General features: G+C 37.9%; 1 protein-coding gene across 1 annotated transcript; it reads right to left on the bottom strand.

The window, feature by feature from the left end:
• Positions 1-11,503: 11,503 nt before the first annotated feature.
• On the bottom strand, positions 11,504-16,007 carry LOC130421238 (scavenger receptor cysteine-rich type 1 protein M130-like). Its single transcript, XM_056749021.1, has 14 exons — positions 15,950-16,007; positions 15,429-15,710; positions 15,101-15,316; positions 14,699-14,890; positions 14,171-14,497; positions 13,778-14,089; positions 13,329-13,631; positions 13,134-13,202; positions 12,599-12,913; positions 12,297-12,521; positions 11,955-12,014; positions 11,817-11,861; positions 11,652-11,759; positions 11,504-11,562 (listed from the first exon to the last, which is right to left on the bottom strand). The coding sequence occupies exons 1-14, from the start codon at positions 16,005-16,007 to the stop codon at positions 11,504-11,506; spliced, it is 2,571 nt and encodes an 856-aa protein (XP_056604999.1).
• Positions 16,008-16,663: the final 656 nt, after the last annotated feature.

The following is a 16,663-nucleotide window of genomic DNA, read 5'->3' as shown; positions in this document are numbered from 1 at the left end:
GTGTACAGTTTGTGATAACTTTTGTAAAAATAAAAAATGCAGTAAATATTTGAAATATAATTTTACTGGATGTTTCAAATGTATTTTAACTAAATAAACTCTGAATTGTCAAAGTGTATTTTACAATGCGTCATTCCAGTAGTTTTGCCTTAGTAGATCAGTTTTAATGCTGGACCTCTAAGAAAATTAGTTGGACAAAGTTTTAACTTTTAAAAGAACACGACTGTGTGTGTATGGCTTCTTCGTTTAGGTATTTCAAGGGGTGTTGCAACAGTGTTTCGTGCATTCGGACTTCTTTACATTGTTAAGTTCTCATGCTTAACATGGTCAACTTGTCAAAAAACGAATTGGGCGTATGATATATTTTTATATGCTTGACATACTCCCCCAAGGTTCTTATAGATTTCAGGAAGATTTTTTTAAATGCGAAATTCAGTTGCGTAACAACTTACAGAAAGTTCATATAATCATATGAATTTGATCAAACTAAAAACTCTTCGAAGATACCAAGTATGCAGTACTACTCTATAGGAGCTCAAGATCAATATGAGATTGTCAGAAACTGTGCGTGTTACATCCACTTTAATTTTTGCTATAAATACAAATATGATATCTGCTTGATACATTTTTTCTTTAAATTATTCATCAAAACGTACAATGATGTTTAATTAAAGCAAAAGTTCACCCAAAAAAGAACATTCTGGCATCATTTACTAACCCTATTGTCATTTTAAGTATCTTTTGTGTTCCGCAGAATAAAGTCATATGTTGAAGAATGTTTGTAACTGAGTAACAGTTGTCCCCATTGACTTGCATTGTTTTTGTGTCCATACAATGGGTCAATGGGTACCGCTGTTTTTCAGTTACGAACATTCTTCAAAAAACTTTTGTTCTGCAGAGGAAAGCAAGTCATACAGGTCTGAAATGACAAGAGGCCAAGTAAATGATCTCAGAATTTTTGAGTGTACCGTCCCTTTATTAACAGCAGCACATTAGGGGTTAAAATGGTCTGAATATTTCTTAACATCCTTAATCCATATAATCAACAAACAACAATGCCTCACGACCAGGTTTAAATATAGATTATTAAAAAATAAATGCAGGGGGGAATTTCATTTTGCAACCAGGTATGCCAAAACTTAAGAAAATGTTTAATCCGTTTATACAGGTGCCCTTCGGGTCCATTATGCATGCAAGTGTGAAAAGAAACCCATCAGAAGGGAATATGGATATGTACTTCAAATGGTGACAACTGAAGGTGAAATGCTCTGCATACTGTGCTGTACCAATTTTTCAGACAATTTACTTAATGGCGCCACACTGTTCAGATGTAATTAGGCTTTCTCTTACATTTAATAATTAATGACACGACAGAGCAAAAGAGGTTTGAGAGCCTTTTAAGAAGATGAAAGATAAAAAATATCAGGGGTTTGTCAAAGTACCACTAATTTTATTGTCAGTCAAAAATGTTTTCTCAATGTGCCGTTATGGCCATTAATGCATCACTGGAATTAGTAAACTATAAAAGAAAACTCAACTGGACATTCATACCGAGATATGTGCATCTGACTCACATTAAGGCCGTGTTAAATAAGAGACCCGAGTCAAATGGCTATCAGTGGAAATGGAAGCTCCAGATGTTATTAAAACATGCTTAACATAAAAAGACATGCTGCTTGAAAGAGAGAAAGCTTTCTATCTTACCTCTGAGCTTCAGTCTGCTAAAAGGCATCTCATCAAAGCATGGTGCACCCAAGGAAAGCAGGCAGCTGCTTTTTCCTTCATCTCTGTGGATATCAAAGAGGTGTTTGCTGTAGTGTCCGCCAATCCATTCAGTGTTCTGCAAAGAAAAATGGCAGAAAATCAATTGGCTTTAATATTGAGTTAATACCTTGCAAGCGTAAGATATAAAGTGTAAACACCATACAGTCTAGAAGACTGCACAGTTCGCAAATTTACATTAGTTATGCTTCATAGTTTGAACATAGTAAGGGATAGTAAACAGTCAGTCAATCATCACACAATAAACCCTGACTAAATGATCAGAGGCTGAATGGGTTTACTTTGTAACAATGATTGTCTGACGGTATATTACCACACTTCATTTTTGGCTATTTGTTTAATAAGTAAAAACAGTAAAGGGACATGAGATATTGATTTGAGATGAAAAAAAAGACAAAGTGCAAGGAAAGACTACACGGTGTAGGAGACTGGTTGCCAGGGACAACAGTGAAATACACCGTTTAGCGGTCATTAAGCAAAATTTTTGTGTAGAATGCTTTTTGCAAAGAGCCATGCAATAATTCATGAGGGTTGATGCTGCTCAATCTATCCCAATGCAACCGCAATAAAACAATTCCACTATTTACTTGGTGTAACAAGTGTTTTGCATTTGTTTTTGTGACAACAATTCTAAATCAAATTCCCTTTATTTGGTTTCCGTTTGCTTTTATGTCTCGACAAGATCTGCACTTGCATTACAGGACCCAAACACAAGCTTTTAACTCAGAACATTCTGGCACATTTTAAATTAAGTGTCATCTCAACAAAAGCTGTGTATTTGCGGGGGAAATCTGTTTCCACTCTTCTTTTGTAATAAATTGTCTGTCTTTCAATAGCTATGGAAGTTAGATGTAACCAGCTGCATAAAAACACATACACACATGCTGGCCATGTCCATTAGTCTTATAAAATTGCAGTCAGCATGTCGCCCGTTAGTAAAACAAAACGTACAACATATTCAAACAAGTGTCCGTCAGCAATTCCAACACAGTCATCAGTAAAAAGCCAATGTACTCCTGGTCAAAGATATGATTGGACACTGTAGACACCAAGGCTCTCATGTGAGCCGTTTTGGCTTCTTGTGATATCGCTACTGTTTTAGTCTCAGACAGAGCCTGCAGGACCAGCATGTGTGAATGCATTCACCTTGTCAGATTAATTGTTGCTCTGTCACTCACAACAAGGCAACAAGGGTCCATTTATATTCACCCAGTCTGTGTACCAGGCTCATGGTTGACAAATAACCCATTTTAAACATTTCTGGAGACTAAAGCAAGACACAACAAAATGCAAAGATCAAGAACCACTTGTTGGATTGGTATCATTTTAAGAATTTTTCAACATAACCGTGCAATAGGACACAATACCTTACTAATGCAAGTAAAGTACTCCAGGCACTGGGGTTTGATTGGTCCAACGTGATAAAGTGTGACTTTTGGATATTAAGGTAAAAGCTTCATAATTGCATTTTCTGCTGGATGAGCATGACGAGGTCTGTGATTATGCTTCAATAGCATCTATTAGCATATCAGGCAGTATTCGTTGCCTGCTTTTCATTGGTTTAGATATGAAAAGAAATTCTCTCCCATGTTTAAAATCTCCCTCAAAACTCTTGCCCACATCACTCAGTGGAACATAAAAGAAATCTTCTATCTGAATTAGTTTGTCACATTTCAAGCCAATGGAAGACTGCTTAAAGAGACAGCCCTTTAAAGAAATGCTAAAGAGATGCTTTTGAAATGGGTATATTTTACTACTTGTAAAATATACAAGTACAAAATATACAAGAAAACAACCCCGTCCCATCCCCAATTACTGACCTCATTAAAGGGTTCCCAAACCATGGGTTGACCACTCCACACTAAAAAGGTATTATCGTGGCTATCCCATACGATTTCCAAGTTTATCTGTTTTTTGCTTAAATTACTGACTACCCACCGTGGTTATCAGCATCTTGACTGATCCCTCAAAAACTAACAGTTGTTACCATTCCTATCCTTTAACCATACAGGGACGTAGATTGTGGAATCTTCAGGTTAGACATAGGGTTGTGTATGGGCAAAATAATTTTTACACCGTATTCTTACCAGTGTATTTGATTTTTCATGATCAACATGTGCCAGAGGTGATGCTCTGATGTACAAGTGTTGGCATGTTAGGGTTTAGTAGTGGACATTGGGATTATCTCACCATTTGATGGTCAACACACTATTGGGGTATAGGTGTTAGGTTCAGATGCGGTTAAGGAGATATTATAAAGCCAATTCCCAAACTGGAACAAAGTTCACTAGTATTAGATAACCATTTATGATAAGTAAAGGTTAATCCACTTGACCGTAGTTACACAGATCCTTTATAAAACTACAATGGACCCTCGCCTGGGCTAAATGACCTCTCACTGACCTATCTCCATATCTAATATACGTACCATACGATGGGCTATTTTGAGAGTCCTCAAGTCACCTCCAAGCTATTTTCACAAGTGTTTGTACAATTGGAAGACATGTGGGAGATACATCATCAGTAGTAGACACCAGAGTAATCGGACGTTTCGGCCTTGAACTACCAGACTACCTCCTCTGTGGTGGCTCGCCGCAGGGGATCAATCCTTGGCATGAGTCTTGTGACCAATTGTCTACCTTACCTTTTCGGATCCTCAATTGGCATTGCTAGGATTCCAGCGTCCTTCTAAACACTTTTTATTATCTGCAATATTACAAAATGGACTCACCTTTGGCTAGATATTCTTCCTAAACTCTTAAAACAAGCAGTTTTTACAGAATACGGTTCTCCACCAGACCTTCACTCAGTCCAATACTGTCGATCACCAGTATTAAGCACAAACAAGTGAGCCTCAGCCTCTTTGTTTGAATTTACAAATCGGTTCAACTGATCTTTAGCCAGACTTATATGATTGCTGGCTGTTACTATCGGTAACAATACAAGTTAGGTTGTTAATGCTCCGTCCTTGGACGTTTCGATTCTACCACCCCTTCCTCTTAACCAGGAAAAAAAATTATTACCAAGAACTTCAAAAGGATCCCCCAACCCCGGACTGGGCTTTGCATATCCTCCGAGTGTTGTGCAAGATGTGCTGTGAGTGAGTGTTGCTATAGTCATCGTATGCAATTGGGTTCCTTTTAAAGCCCTCCAACCCTGGGTAACCGTCCTTACGTGCTGTCCTAGTGGATATAAGGTGGCAGGGTACCTACCGCTCGAGAACCCTTGTTAACACCGCAAGGTAGCCAGGAACTCGAATAAACTGAAAACGCCCTACGATACCCGCCCTCCGATACCCAGTCGAAGGGAAATGACTGGCGGGGGCAACAAGGCCCCACCTTCATCCAATCATCCCTCCTAAGAATTCTTACAATCCAAAACAGACATCATTCTTACCTAGAACAACCGCAAGGTGCAAAAATCCCTATCTGAGCCCGGCACTCCTTGAGTCCTCTATATGTTGGCGCCCGACTTCACAGTCACGGGTACCTGTTACTCTACCCATCATGCAACTGTTCCTCTGTTTGCCAAGTTCTCCACTTTTGCCACACCCACACCATATTCTGATTCTGTGTCTCTTAAATATGTTTTGTACAAATCCTCAAAATACATTATTTGTTGTGTTTGAAAAGATTAATGTCAATATTTAAAAAACATCCATCATAGTCTTTTTTGGAGCTGAGTCTCCAATGTTTCTGTTTTAATGGGACTGTGTAAACAATGTCCTTGTGTGGGACCTTTGTTTGTGAGTATGATGTTTGTATGGAACTGAGGATGATCTTTGTTTATATAAAACTGCATTGTTGTCTTAGCTAGGTTTTCCTTGAAATCTCATATTTACCTTTTTTATAAATAAAATAAAACATGAATACATATGTTAATTCCTCATGTCCTTAATTCAATTAACCATCAGTTGATGGGCTAATTATTCTCAGCTTGTACTCAATCCCCCAATCATCCAACTGACCCAATTAACCAATTAAACTACTTAATTTCCCAATTATCTACTCTGTTACTAAATTAATTCCTTGTTTTCCTAATCATTCATCACCCTCCAATTGGGTCATCAAATCAGTAGTTGATTATGTTTCACCTTATTTTATTTTGACACCCGAGGTCCTCTTTAAATCATTAAATTAAACCCTTTTATTAATTGATTTATTTAATCTGACCAGTCAGTTCAATCAAAATCTTTGGTATGTCTTACCCTCCTTTTGCACTGGCCTTCACATCCGTGGTGACCCAATTATAAAGTCACCATTTTGGAGGAGATCAGCTCCAACTATCTATGTCTCACCCCCATTTCATGACATCATTTTGTTAAGATGGCCTGGGACATCATTACTGATTGTCACAAACACACTCTTTCAACATTTTTTCTCATCGCTGTTTACCTTTAATCACTCTTTCACTCTTTAGAGCTTTTGTACATAGCAACACTTATAATTTATACAAGTCAAGAATTATCAGTGAGACCAAATAACAGTGTAAAATTGTTAATGTAGTTCTAAAATCTTATATCTCCATATTTTATTATTATTAGCCATTATTTATGTTTTTCAATGGGTTTGTATATTTAATCCAAAAAAGTACTAAAAAGTTATTAATCATTCAAAAAGTACAGTGTTTTTCCATTTCCTTCCATCTGAGGTTTCGGAAGGACTACAATAAAATGCTCCTTTTAAACAGGTTTTACGGAAAATACATTGATTCATTAAATATATCAAGTCTCATCATTATCATGTTTCACAACATATTTTACCAATTAGGACTACTCAAAAACAACCTTCAGTTTCTTTAATGAACATTATGACGTTTGTTGTGAGCAACAAACCATTACTTATGTTCTCCATGCAGATAAAAGCTCTTACAAAGATGAAACATTGCTGTGCCAAGTTTTCAAGCAGCTGACAGAGGTGCCGGCAGTGCATGTGTATTGATATGAAGAACCAGAAATAGATGTTTTGCCCCTCGGATCCAAACACAAAAATCATCTTTCATTAGAGTTCTCTTGTCTGATATCTTTTGACACACTCACATACACAAACTAATGAATAAACAAAACTTCCTCCCCAATGCATTCACATAAATGAAGTAAAGAATATGATAGAGCGATCCACTGCAAAAAATAGTATGTCTTTGTGTAGATCAAATATGTAGGGTTAGCTTTTGAAATTGACTAGCATATTTTAGAACATACTTTAACTTTAATATGAGTTCTGGCCTTTGAATCTATACATTGGTTAGATCTTTTTTCTCTATATTTACTCACCCTCGAGTTGTTCCAAATCTGTATGAAGATCTTTTTTTGTAAAGTCTCGCAAAAAGAATGCTTGTTACCAAAACAGTATTTTTGCTTTCTGGCATTCTTCAAAATATCTTATTTTGTGTTTAACAGAACAAAGAGATTTATAAAACAATTATCCAACTATGGTAGTCAATGGTGCCCTGTTTGGCTACAAACATCCTTCAAATTTCTTTCTCTGTGTTCATTAGAACAAATACATTTATACAGATTTGGAACAACATGAGGGTGAGTAAATGAATCAGAATTTTCATTTTGGGGTAAACTGCTCTTTTAATGAAATTCTCATACACTCCATTCCTGTGAACACAAATCTTAATATGACGACATTGACATTTTAGAGATCTGTGTACTTCCAACTGGATAAAGCACACACCTGAACCCCACTTAACCCAATTGAAATGTAATGTTAATTGCCAACCACCCAAGATATGTAGTTGACCTCGCCGTTGCACTTGTTTCTAAACAGAACATAATGATCCAACATCACGTCAAAACATTTCCAGATGTGTGAAAGCTGTTATAGCAGCATAAAGAGGAATTCAAGTCAATAGTTCAGAAATTAAATGTTTAACAAGCCCAGTGGGTTGTAGTGTTGGGATTTGTACATACTTTTGCCTATGTAGTGCACTGTCATCCCATGTTTTTATTATATGTCTTATCCAGCATCCTTGATGCTATAAAACTCTGTGGGATTAGTGAGGACATCCACTGCATGTGTTATGATGGCGCAGCTATCACTCTGTAGGCTTAACGCTATAATTCCCAGCCTTACACATTTTTACTTTGGCTTGCCATCAGCTTCTGTTGGTGTCACTAAACATTTTTTTAAATCCTACTGTTTCACATTCCATCTGCTCTCGGATTAAAAACGGTTGCTGGTTCTCATTGCAGAGGCTGTTGCTGCTCTGTCGTAAATCGCTAGCAAGAACGGAAACGTGATGGTGAATTTTAATGGTGACATTCATTACAGTGATCAATGAAGAGTAAGCTGTCTTGGTAAATACAGCCCTATCTCTTTATCATGCCATCTCTCTTCCATCTCAAAAATGCACACGCTCTCTTGTTCCTCTCATAAGCACATAAACAGGCTATTCATTATATACCTTCAATTCCAAAACGCCTGTTACCTTTAAATGCTGTTACTCACCCAAACATTAAATCAAGTACATATCTTAGCAGGCAATAAGCTGCTAAGTAGGAAATGGTTCTGTGAATGAGTGTACGGACGCCCACCTCTTACTCTGTGAGTCATTGACTGTATTGGTTCTTTGAGTCAGTTGAAACCCCCAATGGTCCACAGTTAGATCATTGCCTTGAAAGCTGACTCTCAAGCGCACATACACCAACAAACATCATTACAATTGTATAAAAAAAGACGTTTGAATAGACAAGCCTAATTTTACAGCATTCATACAGTGTTTTGGCTTATTCATTCATTCTGTGCACTACTACTTGGAACATACTGTACTTTCCATACTCCATGTTTTCTCACTCTGATCTCACTTAAATGATACAAGAAGGGTAACTAAGTCGATTCTGGGCCTTTGAGTACCATTTCCCAATAGTAGTTCCGGTAATATGGCTTAAAGAAAGACTGCACACCACCTGCCACATAATCAGCAGGCTTTTAACAGAAGGCAAAACATCTGCGGTCAGAGTTTGAGGCCCATTATGGGAAGGCAATAATCTGCGGGTTTGCTACGAGTGGTGACTGGGCTGGAATGTGAGAATAGGAATCATCCAGGGGATGGTAGATTGATGACCTCATGGTCGAGCTAAAGCTGTTTGATACCGTCGGCCAAACGCAGGTCCCATCTCAATTTGGTGAGCGGTGAAGATAAGCCTGCCGGTGGTGTGAGCTGAGCCGAACTATCTATCCTGATGCCAATAGACTGTGAGAAACTCAGAGCTGGTGAACTGGAGAAGCGGAGGCGTTTCGTTTATATCTTGCCTGCATGGTACATCTTAGCATGAGGTGCATACTGTAATGAAAATTCCTATTTATGATGGCGCAGCTGCCTCTATTTGCAACATTATGAATTTTTAGAAGCATGAATTTATGCACACATCAAAAACTAAACATGTCTATATGCATAATGACTGAAGAAGATATCTCGACATTACATACTGAGGGAAATTTAAGGTGTACAGATTTTTAGGGTAAGTTTTATTGTAGACCTGGCCTCGGGTGGTCTCTATGGAAACCCATGTCTGCTTCAGCAGCCTCTGTAAGAATTTAATAGGTATACCTGCGTTCCCACGGTGACCAGACGGCAGATAAAGCTGGTGTCAGTCACAGATGGTCTTTTCCGAACGCGTTCTTTTATTGCTGGATCGGACTTGTGATTTAATTGCTGGTAAGTAGCATTATGCAGCTAAAATGTACTGAATACACCTGCTGTTAACGCGACCAGAAGATGTAAGGCTGTTAACAGTGACCTCACAGTGCCCTAGCTCCGGCTTTCTTTGGTTCGTTTTAGACAGAAACTGGACACATACATAGCGGGAAGTGAAAAGCATTATGTTGGATGTCACTATTTGTCTTATTTGTTGTTTTTATGCCCAAATTTTATGATGAAGCCTAAAACAATAAGCTCAGTAGTTTGGATTGACTCAGTAACATGTTTCCATCTAGTGATCAATATGTGAAGTGCATTATAAATAGCGTTCATGTAACAACAGCCCAAATGATCACTCAACACTACACTAAAGATGTGCAAGTTATTTAGACTGACATTAATGAAATTTATGTAAATAACGATGTTTTGTTACAACAATAATCTTGAGAAAATGTCTTTTCAATATTTTCCAATAAAATGGGAGAACAGTTTTTCGTATTTTAAAACACTACTCATTTAGATAATTTTATTTAGCATACTTATGTTAGGAGTTATTTCCAAAGATCTGACTTTTCGAGACTATTTATGACTTTTACTTTACTTATGAAATATTTTGTACAAATCCAGAACATATTTTATGTTATACAAATTATTTTATAATAAGGTCAATTTACCGTGTCAACTTTTGCTCTTGCTAAACTGCAGCCCTTCGTTGCAGTAAAAAAGGTCCTTATCTGTACATTTAAAATGTTTCGATTTAGCTGCTACAGCCACTGTTTCCTGAAATAAATACTATGAATCAATAAATACTGAATACTGAATCAACAATATCTCTAAATCAAGTAATAGTCTATATATGATTTTATCTAAATGATAATTATTGCCTTTCCTGCAATACGTTTAAAATCCAGTAGATGGCAGTAAATTAAAGAAGAAAGCTAATATTAGGCAGGTGGGCATGTTTTTAATTTAATTAACTGCAATTACCTGTTTATTTTCACGAATTTATGTCCATGCATTTATTTATCTGTTTATTTATTTTGAAATAAATAGTTATGGAAGAACTTTGAAACTATGTGACATACCACGCAAACTAATGTCGGGAGAAGGTATTTACACAATAATGCGTTACTAGAATTTAATACGAGTAAAGGCACATCGTTGTTTCTTGTGGAACGCATGGGCCTAATACTAGAAAACAAGCATCATCATAATATCATCATAATATTCATCAGTTGACTTATTGTGCTAAAATTGCAATCCAAAGTTTGCATATATCAAATAAATTCACATATGACGCAGGCATGCTTTTTCCTTCCTTGTCGCTGGACAATCAATGTTTTTCAGAGAAAAGACGGCTCAGCAGATTGTGCAGGGTTAAACCAATATTGCGTTAATTTATATTTACAGTAAATGAGACACATTTAGGTTTTTTCTTCTATTTTGTCAATTTTTACCTCTGTGACAGTTATATTTACTGATCTCTTTCATTTATACCTGTATGTTATTTTTAAGATTGCTGGAAAACATATCTGTCACGTAACTCACCACAGACGAGCAGGTACAAACAAACAGCTTTAATGTTCTTGTAAACACGAGTGATAGAAAACAAGGAGTATAACATTGATGAGACAGGACAATGGCAGAGGAAAAAGTGCGGGGATTGCAGACGATTGACAGGTGCGGGAGCGTAGAGGATTGTGGGAAATGAAGTCCATGGGGAAACACAGGGAGAGACTGATGGAAACCGTGACAATAACCAGTTTAATTTAGTTTATGGTCGTTTTCAGCACCATGGACAGCAACCGGTACAATTCAGCACCAATGCTGAATGCGAGTTTCATTCATGAGGCATTTCAAATATGAAGACATGTATCTAAATATTTATGATGTTGCCATTTAAAGGTTACAAGGCAAAGGTATCTTGACACAAGTAGTATTCAGGAGCCAAGGCTTCTAGCAAAGAGGGTATAGAAATACTAATGATTTAATGTTTTTAATATTTGTGTTCTTAAAAGAAAAAAAAACAATAATGGTTTTGCCAGCAGGAAAAAACATAATGCAAAGAAGAGGATTAATTGCAGGAATTGTACACACTCTCCACTTCCGTTACGGTCGCAGATTCCGCAAACACTGATAATAACAAAATAATAAAAATTATAGCATTACAGTAGTCAGTAGATGATTTTTTATTTTTTATTAAATCAAATTTGACAACTCACCTCTTACAGCACTGATTCTTTGTCCACAAGTGATGGCATCATCATAATTCTCCAGTGTTTCCTCTAAAAATAATTCTTTAGCAGATGCAGTTTGAAATATGTAACATGCTTTATACAAAAGACATGGCACAAAAACAAAAGGTGACATAAAACATAAACAATTACCTGCTCTCATTGGTTTCCCATCATCACAGGCGTCAGCTGATTCGTCTACAGCGAAATTCAGAGATACACTAAGGTTACCTTATATTTGTTCTCGACATGCTCAATTTATCATTTCAGTGTTTCATAAAAAAATCTTACACCCAAGTCCATTACTGATGACATCATAGTTGTCTGTTGAAACCTGTATGACCTCAATGTCTGCATGAATGAAAATAAAATATTAAAATTATTTCAAATAAAAATAAATGAAGAAAAGGATGCCTCACCTGAATCACCACTCTGAGTAAAAGGAGGGTGTCTGTAATTAATCTCTTCATAAATTCCCTCAGTCCTGTGTCTGCTCTTAGAGAGAGCTGTGAGTGCTGCTGAGAAAAACTCTCCAACATTCAAAACGTTATACTGTATATATATGTATATTGTAAATTACCAGTGTGCATTGAGACAGACCTGTCATTGTATGTGATGTGTGGATCTGTGTACCTCTCCTCATCACTCTGTTGTGTTGAATCAGTATCAGCAGCAGCACTAAGAGCAGGAGGAGCAAAACTCCCAGAACAATCACAACCACTGGAGAAATGAAGAGAGACTCTGATGGAGGAGTTTGTGCTCGAGTCACTGATGTTGATGGCACTGCTCTCCTGCTAGTCTGAGAAACTGAAGGAAAAGCTGCTGGTGTTGTGACAGAAGTTGTGGACACAGACAAATCTGTAAATTGAAAAAAAATAACATATTAAAAACTGCTGAAATTATCATCAGCTCATCACTTAGTGTTTTACTCTCACTTGCACAGATGAGTTCAACACGTTCTTTGTGTGAGCAGTCAGTGTGTTTTTTCAGGACGTGAGGACAGTCCCACAGGTGAATCTCAGTCCCTCTGCACTCGACTCTGTTCAGCCACACAACAGCTTCACCAGCACCAAACGCTTCATTCCCATCAGCACTCAATGCTGCTCCACAACCCAGCTGCCTGCAGACCACCTGAGCATCTCTGATGTCCCACAGATCATCACAGACTGAACCCCACTCAGAGTTATGATACACCTCCAGCCTCCCAGAACACCTGCCTTTACCTCCACTCAGTCTGAGAGGAAATTGATCTATGTTACACACATTAAACATGAAGAGATTTCTCAATTAACACTTTAACACTAACAGAAATTCAATTCAATTCAATTCAATTCAAGTTTATTTATATAGCGCTTTTCACAATGTGTATTGTTTCAAAGCAGCTTTACAAGGGCAAACAGGAAAAACAGAAAAGTTATATCCTTCATGATAAGATGTTCATTAAATACTTGATATCTATTTTAAACTTACTTGAACATTGTCTCTGGTGGGATGTAGAACAGGTCAGATGACTCCGTGGGGACAAATCACTTTTTTCCTCTGTAATGAGAAACACCAATGTAGTAATGAACATGATATTGTTTACATCACTCCATTAAAGTCTTTAAAACACAACAGCACTAAAAGTTACTTTTAATTTGCAATAATATTAAAATGTAGTCTTACCAAAGCAAGTGATTCTGGCCACCTCGTTATAATAACAGCTATTCAGACCCCAGGGTAAAGAGGGACATTGCCACAATGTATTGTCATGTTTTCGACATTTTAAATAATCCAACCAATTTGTAGTTGGTATTAGACCAACGGAATAACTGGGTTCACTGGCAGATCTTCCACAGTTGAGCTCCTGACAGATCAGACTCGCTGTGTCTCTGTCCATCTGATTTATACAAACATGACCCCAGGATCCATTGTAGAAAACCTCCACATTCCCTTCACAGCCTTCACTTAACCTGATCTCTTTGAAATCTACAATGAGCAGTTGAATCAAAAATGAAAATAAAGATTTAAAACGAAAACCCATCAGTCACATATATCATTAACTAAAAGCATGTATTTTAAGTGTTTCTTAAATTTCTAAAAGACAATTATTTGCCATAAAAGAGTGGAATTACCTGAGCACATGACTCCTACATCCTCCTTGTGGTTACAGTCATGATCTCCCCAGACCCGTGAAGAGCAGTTCCACAGAGACGTCTCATTCCCCTCACAGTTCACATCATCCAGCCATATGTGTCCAGAACCAGGACCAAACCAGGCTGGTACATCACTGAGAGCCACTCCACACTGCAGCTGTCTGCACACCACATGAGCATCTTTAATATCCCAGGAGTCATCACACACTGTCCCCCATGAGCCTTTGTGAAAAACCTCCAGCCTCCCTGCACAATCTCCACCAGATCCCACCAACCTGATCCACCTCTCATCTGAGACACAGAAAGAGAAACAGTAAATAAATATGAACCCTTTAGTTTGAAAAAAAAAACAGTAAATAATCCCATTCTGACCAAGGCAGGTGATTGACAGGTGTTGTGTGGAGCTGCAGTTGAGAGTTTGAGTAGAGCTGATGCAGTTCCTCAGATGATGTTCAGTCCCAGAGCACTTGAAGCCCATCACACACTCATGACTGTGTTCAGCATTGGATGAAGAGGAGCCAGAGAAGTTCAGCACAGAGCCACAGCCCAGCTGTCTGCAGACCACAGAGGATTCAGTGACACTCCATGAGTCCAGCAGAACTCTCCTCCAGACCTGATCAATGTAAACTTCCAGCTCCCCCTCACACTCTCTCTCTCCAGACAACCTCACACCACCATCATGAAGTGAGAGAGAGGAATCTGAAGAGAGGATCTCACATTTAACCAAAATATGTCTTACAATCTCATCATGCTATTGAGAGAGTGAAGTTGACTCACTAGAACAAATGACTCCAACATCTTGTTTATGAGAGTATTCAGCTCGACTCCATGAAGAGATTGAACATTGTGAGAGTTGTGTTTCATTCCCCTGACAATCAAACACATCAGCCCAGATTTCACCAGATCCCTCTCCAAACCAGTCCACTCCCACAACAGACACAGCAATCCCACAATTCAGCTGTCTACAGACAACACTGGCGGCTCTCATATTCATGCACCCATCACACACTGTGCCCCACTCATCCAGGTACTGAAGCTCAACTCGACCAGAACAGGAGTCTGAACCATTTACCAGTGTAACCTGTGAGTAACCTGCAAAAGAACTTAAAGCTTATTGAAACCGAATTGAACAGTGCAAGGCTGCAGTAAATGAACTATAAAAGAAAGTTACGTCCCAAATATGTAAAAAGATATGAAACATTACTTAACCAGAGCATATAATTCCCACATCATTGTCATGGGAGCATTTTTTACGTAAGGGGGATGTTGGGCATAACACAAAGAATGATTCGTTTCCTCTACATTGAATCTCTTGTGTCCACACGTGTCCCTCTCCTTCACCAAAAGCATCTGCTCCAAGCAGCTGTACAGGAACCCCACAGTTCAGCTCTCTACACACAACCTCTGCATCCTGAAGATCAAATCCAGCATCACACACCGTGCGCCACGTCTTCAGTTGAAGTATCTCTAATCTCCCAGAGCACACATGGGATCCATTTACAAGTCTGGGAATGCGGTCTGTGTGTTCACATTACATCAAATTATTTCAATTAAATTTGCCCACAAAACACTTAATTGAAAACAACAGATCGAAAGGGTTAACCTAAACAAATAATTCCAGCATCTTCACTATGCTTGCAGTTGCTAACACCCCAGCCGGATGATCCACAGTTCTTCAGTGTAGAATCTGATCTATCACACTTCACCTCATCCAACCAGATTTGCCCTGATCCTTCTCCAAAGTGAGCGAGGCCAACCGCACGTACCGGTTTGCCACACCCCAGCTCTTTGCACACCACTGTTGCAGCGTCAATATTCCATCCATCATCACACACCGTTCCCCACTGACCATCATGAAAAACCTCCACTCTTCCATTACATGGGCTGCTGCCACCGACCAGCCTTACACTGCCTGCACACACGAGGTGGATGGAGTAAAATTTTTAATAATATTTTACCTATAAGGTTTTTGCAGTGTATAAGTATAATCTGTGTAATTTACAATTTGCATTATATAACTTGATCAAATTTACATTTATTGCCACTGTTTAAATGATTAAACTGTATTAGTTAAATATTAATATTAAATATATTTGATGATAGGTATAGCTGTTTTGACCATGTGAAGGACAATTGAAGGCCAACACTTACCAGCAGTGGATAGTGTGATGATTGTGCTCATAAAAAAGAGGGACAAACAGCTCTTCATCTTTCTCGGTTTTACAGACACTGTGTTAAATAAACTCTTCAAATGTTTTTTGTCTCTTAACAAATGTCTGAAGAGGGGCCGGGCCGGGGAGTAAAGGGTTGAGTGTCTGAATTGCCTTCTGTCAACTGCCAATCACAGGCGCTTTTACCTTTTTAGGAAATGAACATAAGAAGATTTTTTGAGACAAATCAGACAGATTTTCTCCATGTGCCTCATGTCTGTGAAAACTGCGCTAAGATCCAGGCTAAGATCTCGAAATCTAATTGTGAGATAACAAGAATCAAAATGTGATTTCAACCATTCATTTCACAACAAATTCATTTTTTTCACATGACATTATATTCAGTCAATATAAAGATAAAGATATCAAGATTATATTTTAACAGAAAGACTGTTCACATTATATAAACCGTAAACCGCAAAAAAATAACTAGCTGGGTTTTCAAGGGTCAAAAATATAAAGAGAACATCAACAATGATAAATGAGACTCCGCCTCCTCAACAAAACAGAACCACACATGTTAACCAATGTCTGTCACCTGCACAGAAGAGATACAAGCTTTGATAACTAACTGCTAACAACAAGCACTGATAACTGTAAAAAAGTGCACAAATCTACAAATACATGCTAACCAGGACCACTGGCCGTCTTAATA

The sequence above is a fragment of the Triplophysa dalaica genome, chromosome 5 (genome assembly GCF_015846415.1).
Source record: "Triplophysa dalaica isolate WHDGS20190420 chromosome 5, ASM1584641v1, whole genome shotgun sequence".
Lineage (NCBI taxonomy): Eukaryota > Metazoa > Chordata > Actinopteri > Cypriniformes > Nemacheilidae > Triplophysa > Triplophysa dalaica.
This window is presented reverse-complemented; position numbering and strand designations above follow the sequence as displayed.

Bases quoted from the DNA above. Each gene is read 5' to 3' on its own strand.
- LOC130421238 (XM_056749021.1), bottom strand. From the start codon at position 16,007: ATGAAGAGCTGTTTGTCCCTCTTTTTTATGAGCACAATCATCACACTA. The intron at 15,317-15,428 runs GTGAAGATGCTG...GTGAACACACAG, and splicing joins TGTTAGCAACTGCAAGCATA to ACCGCATTCCCAGACTTGTA. The intron at 13,632-13,777 runs GTAATTCCACTC...TGCTCATTGTAG, and splicing joins TGTAGGAGTCATGTGCTCAG to ATTTCAAAGAGATCAGGTTA.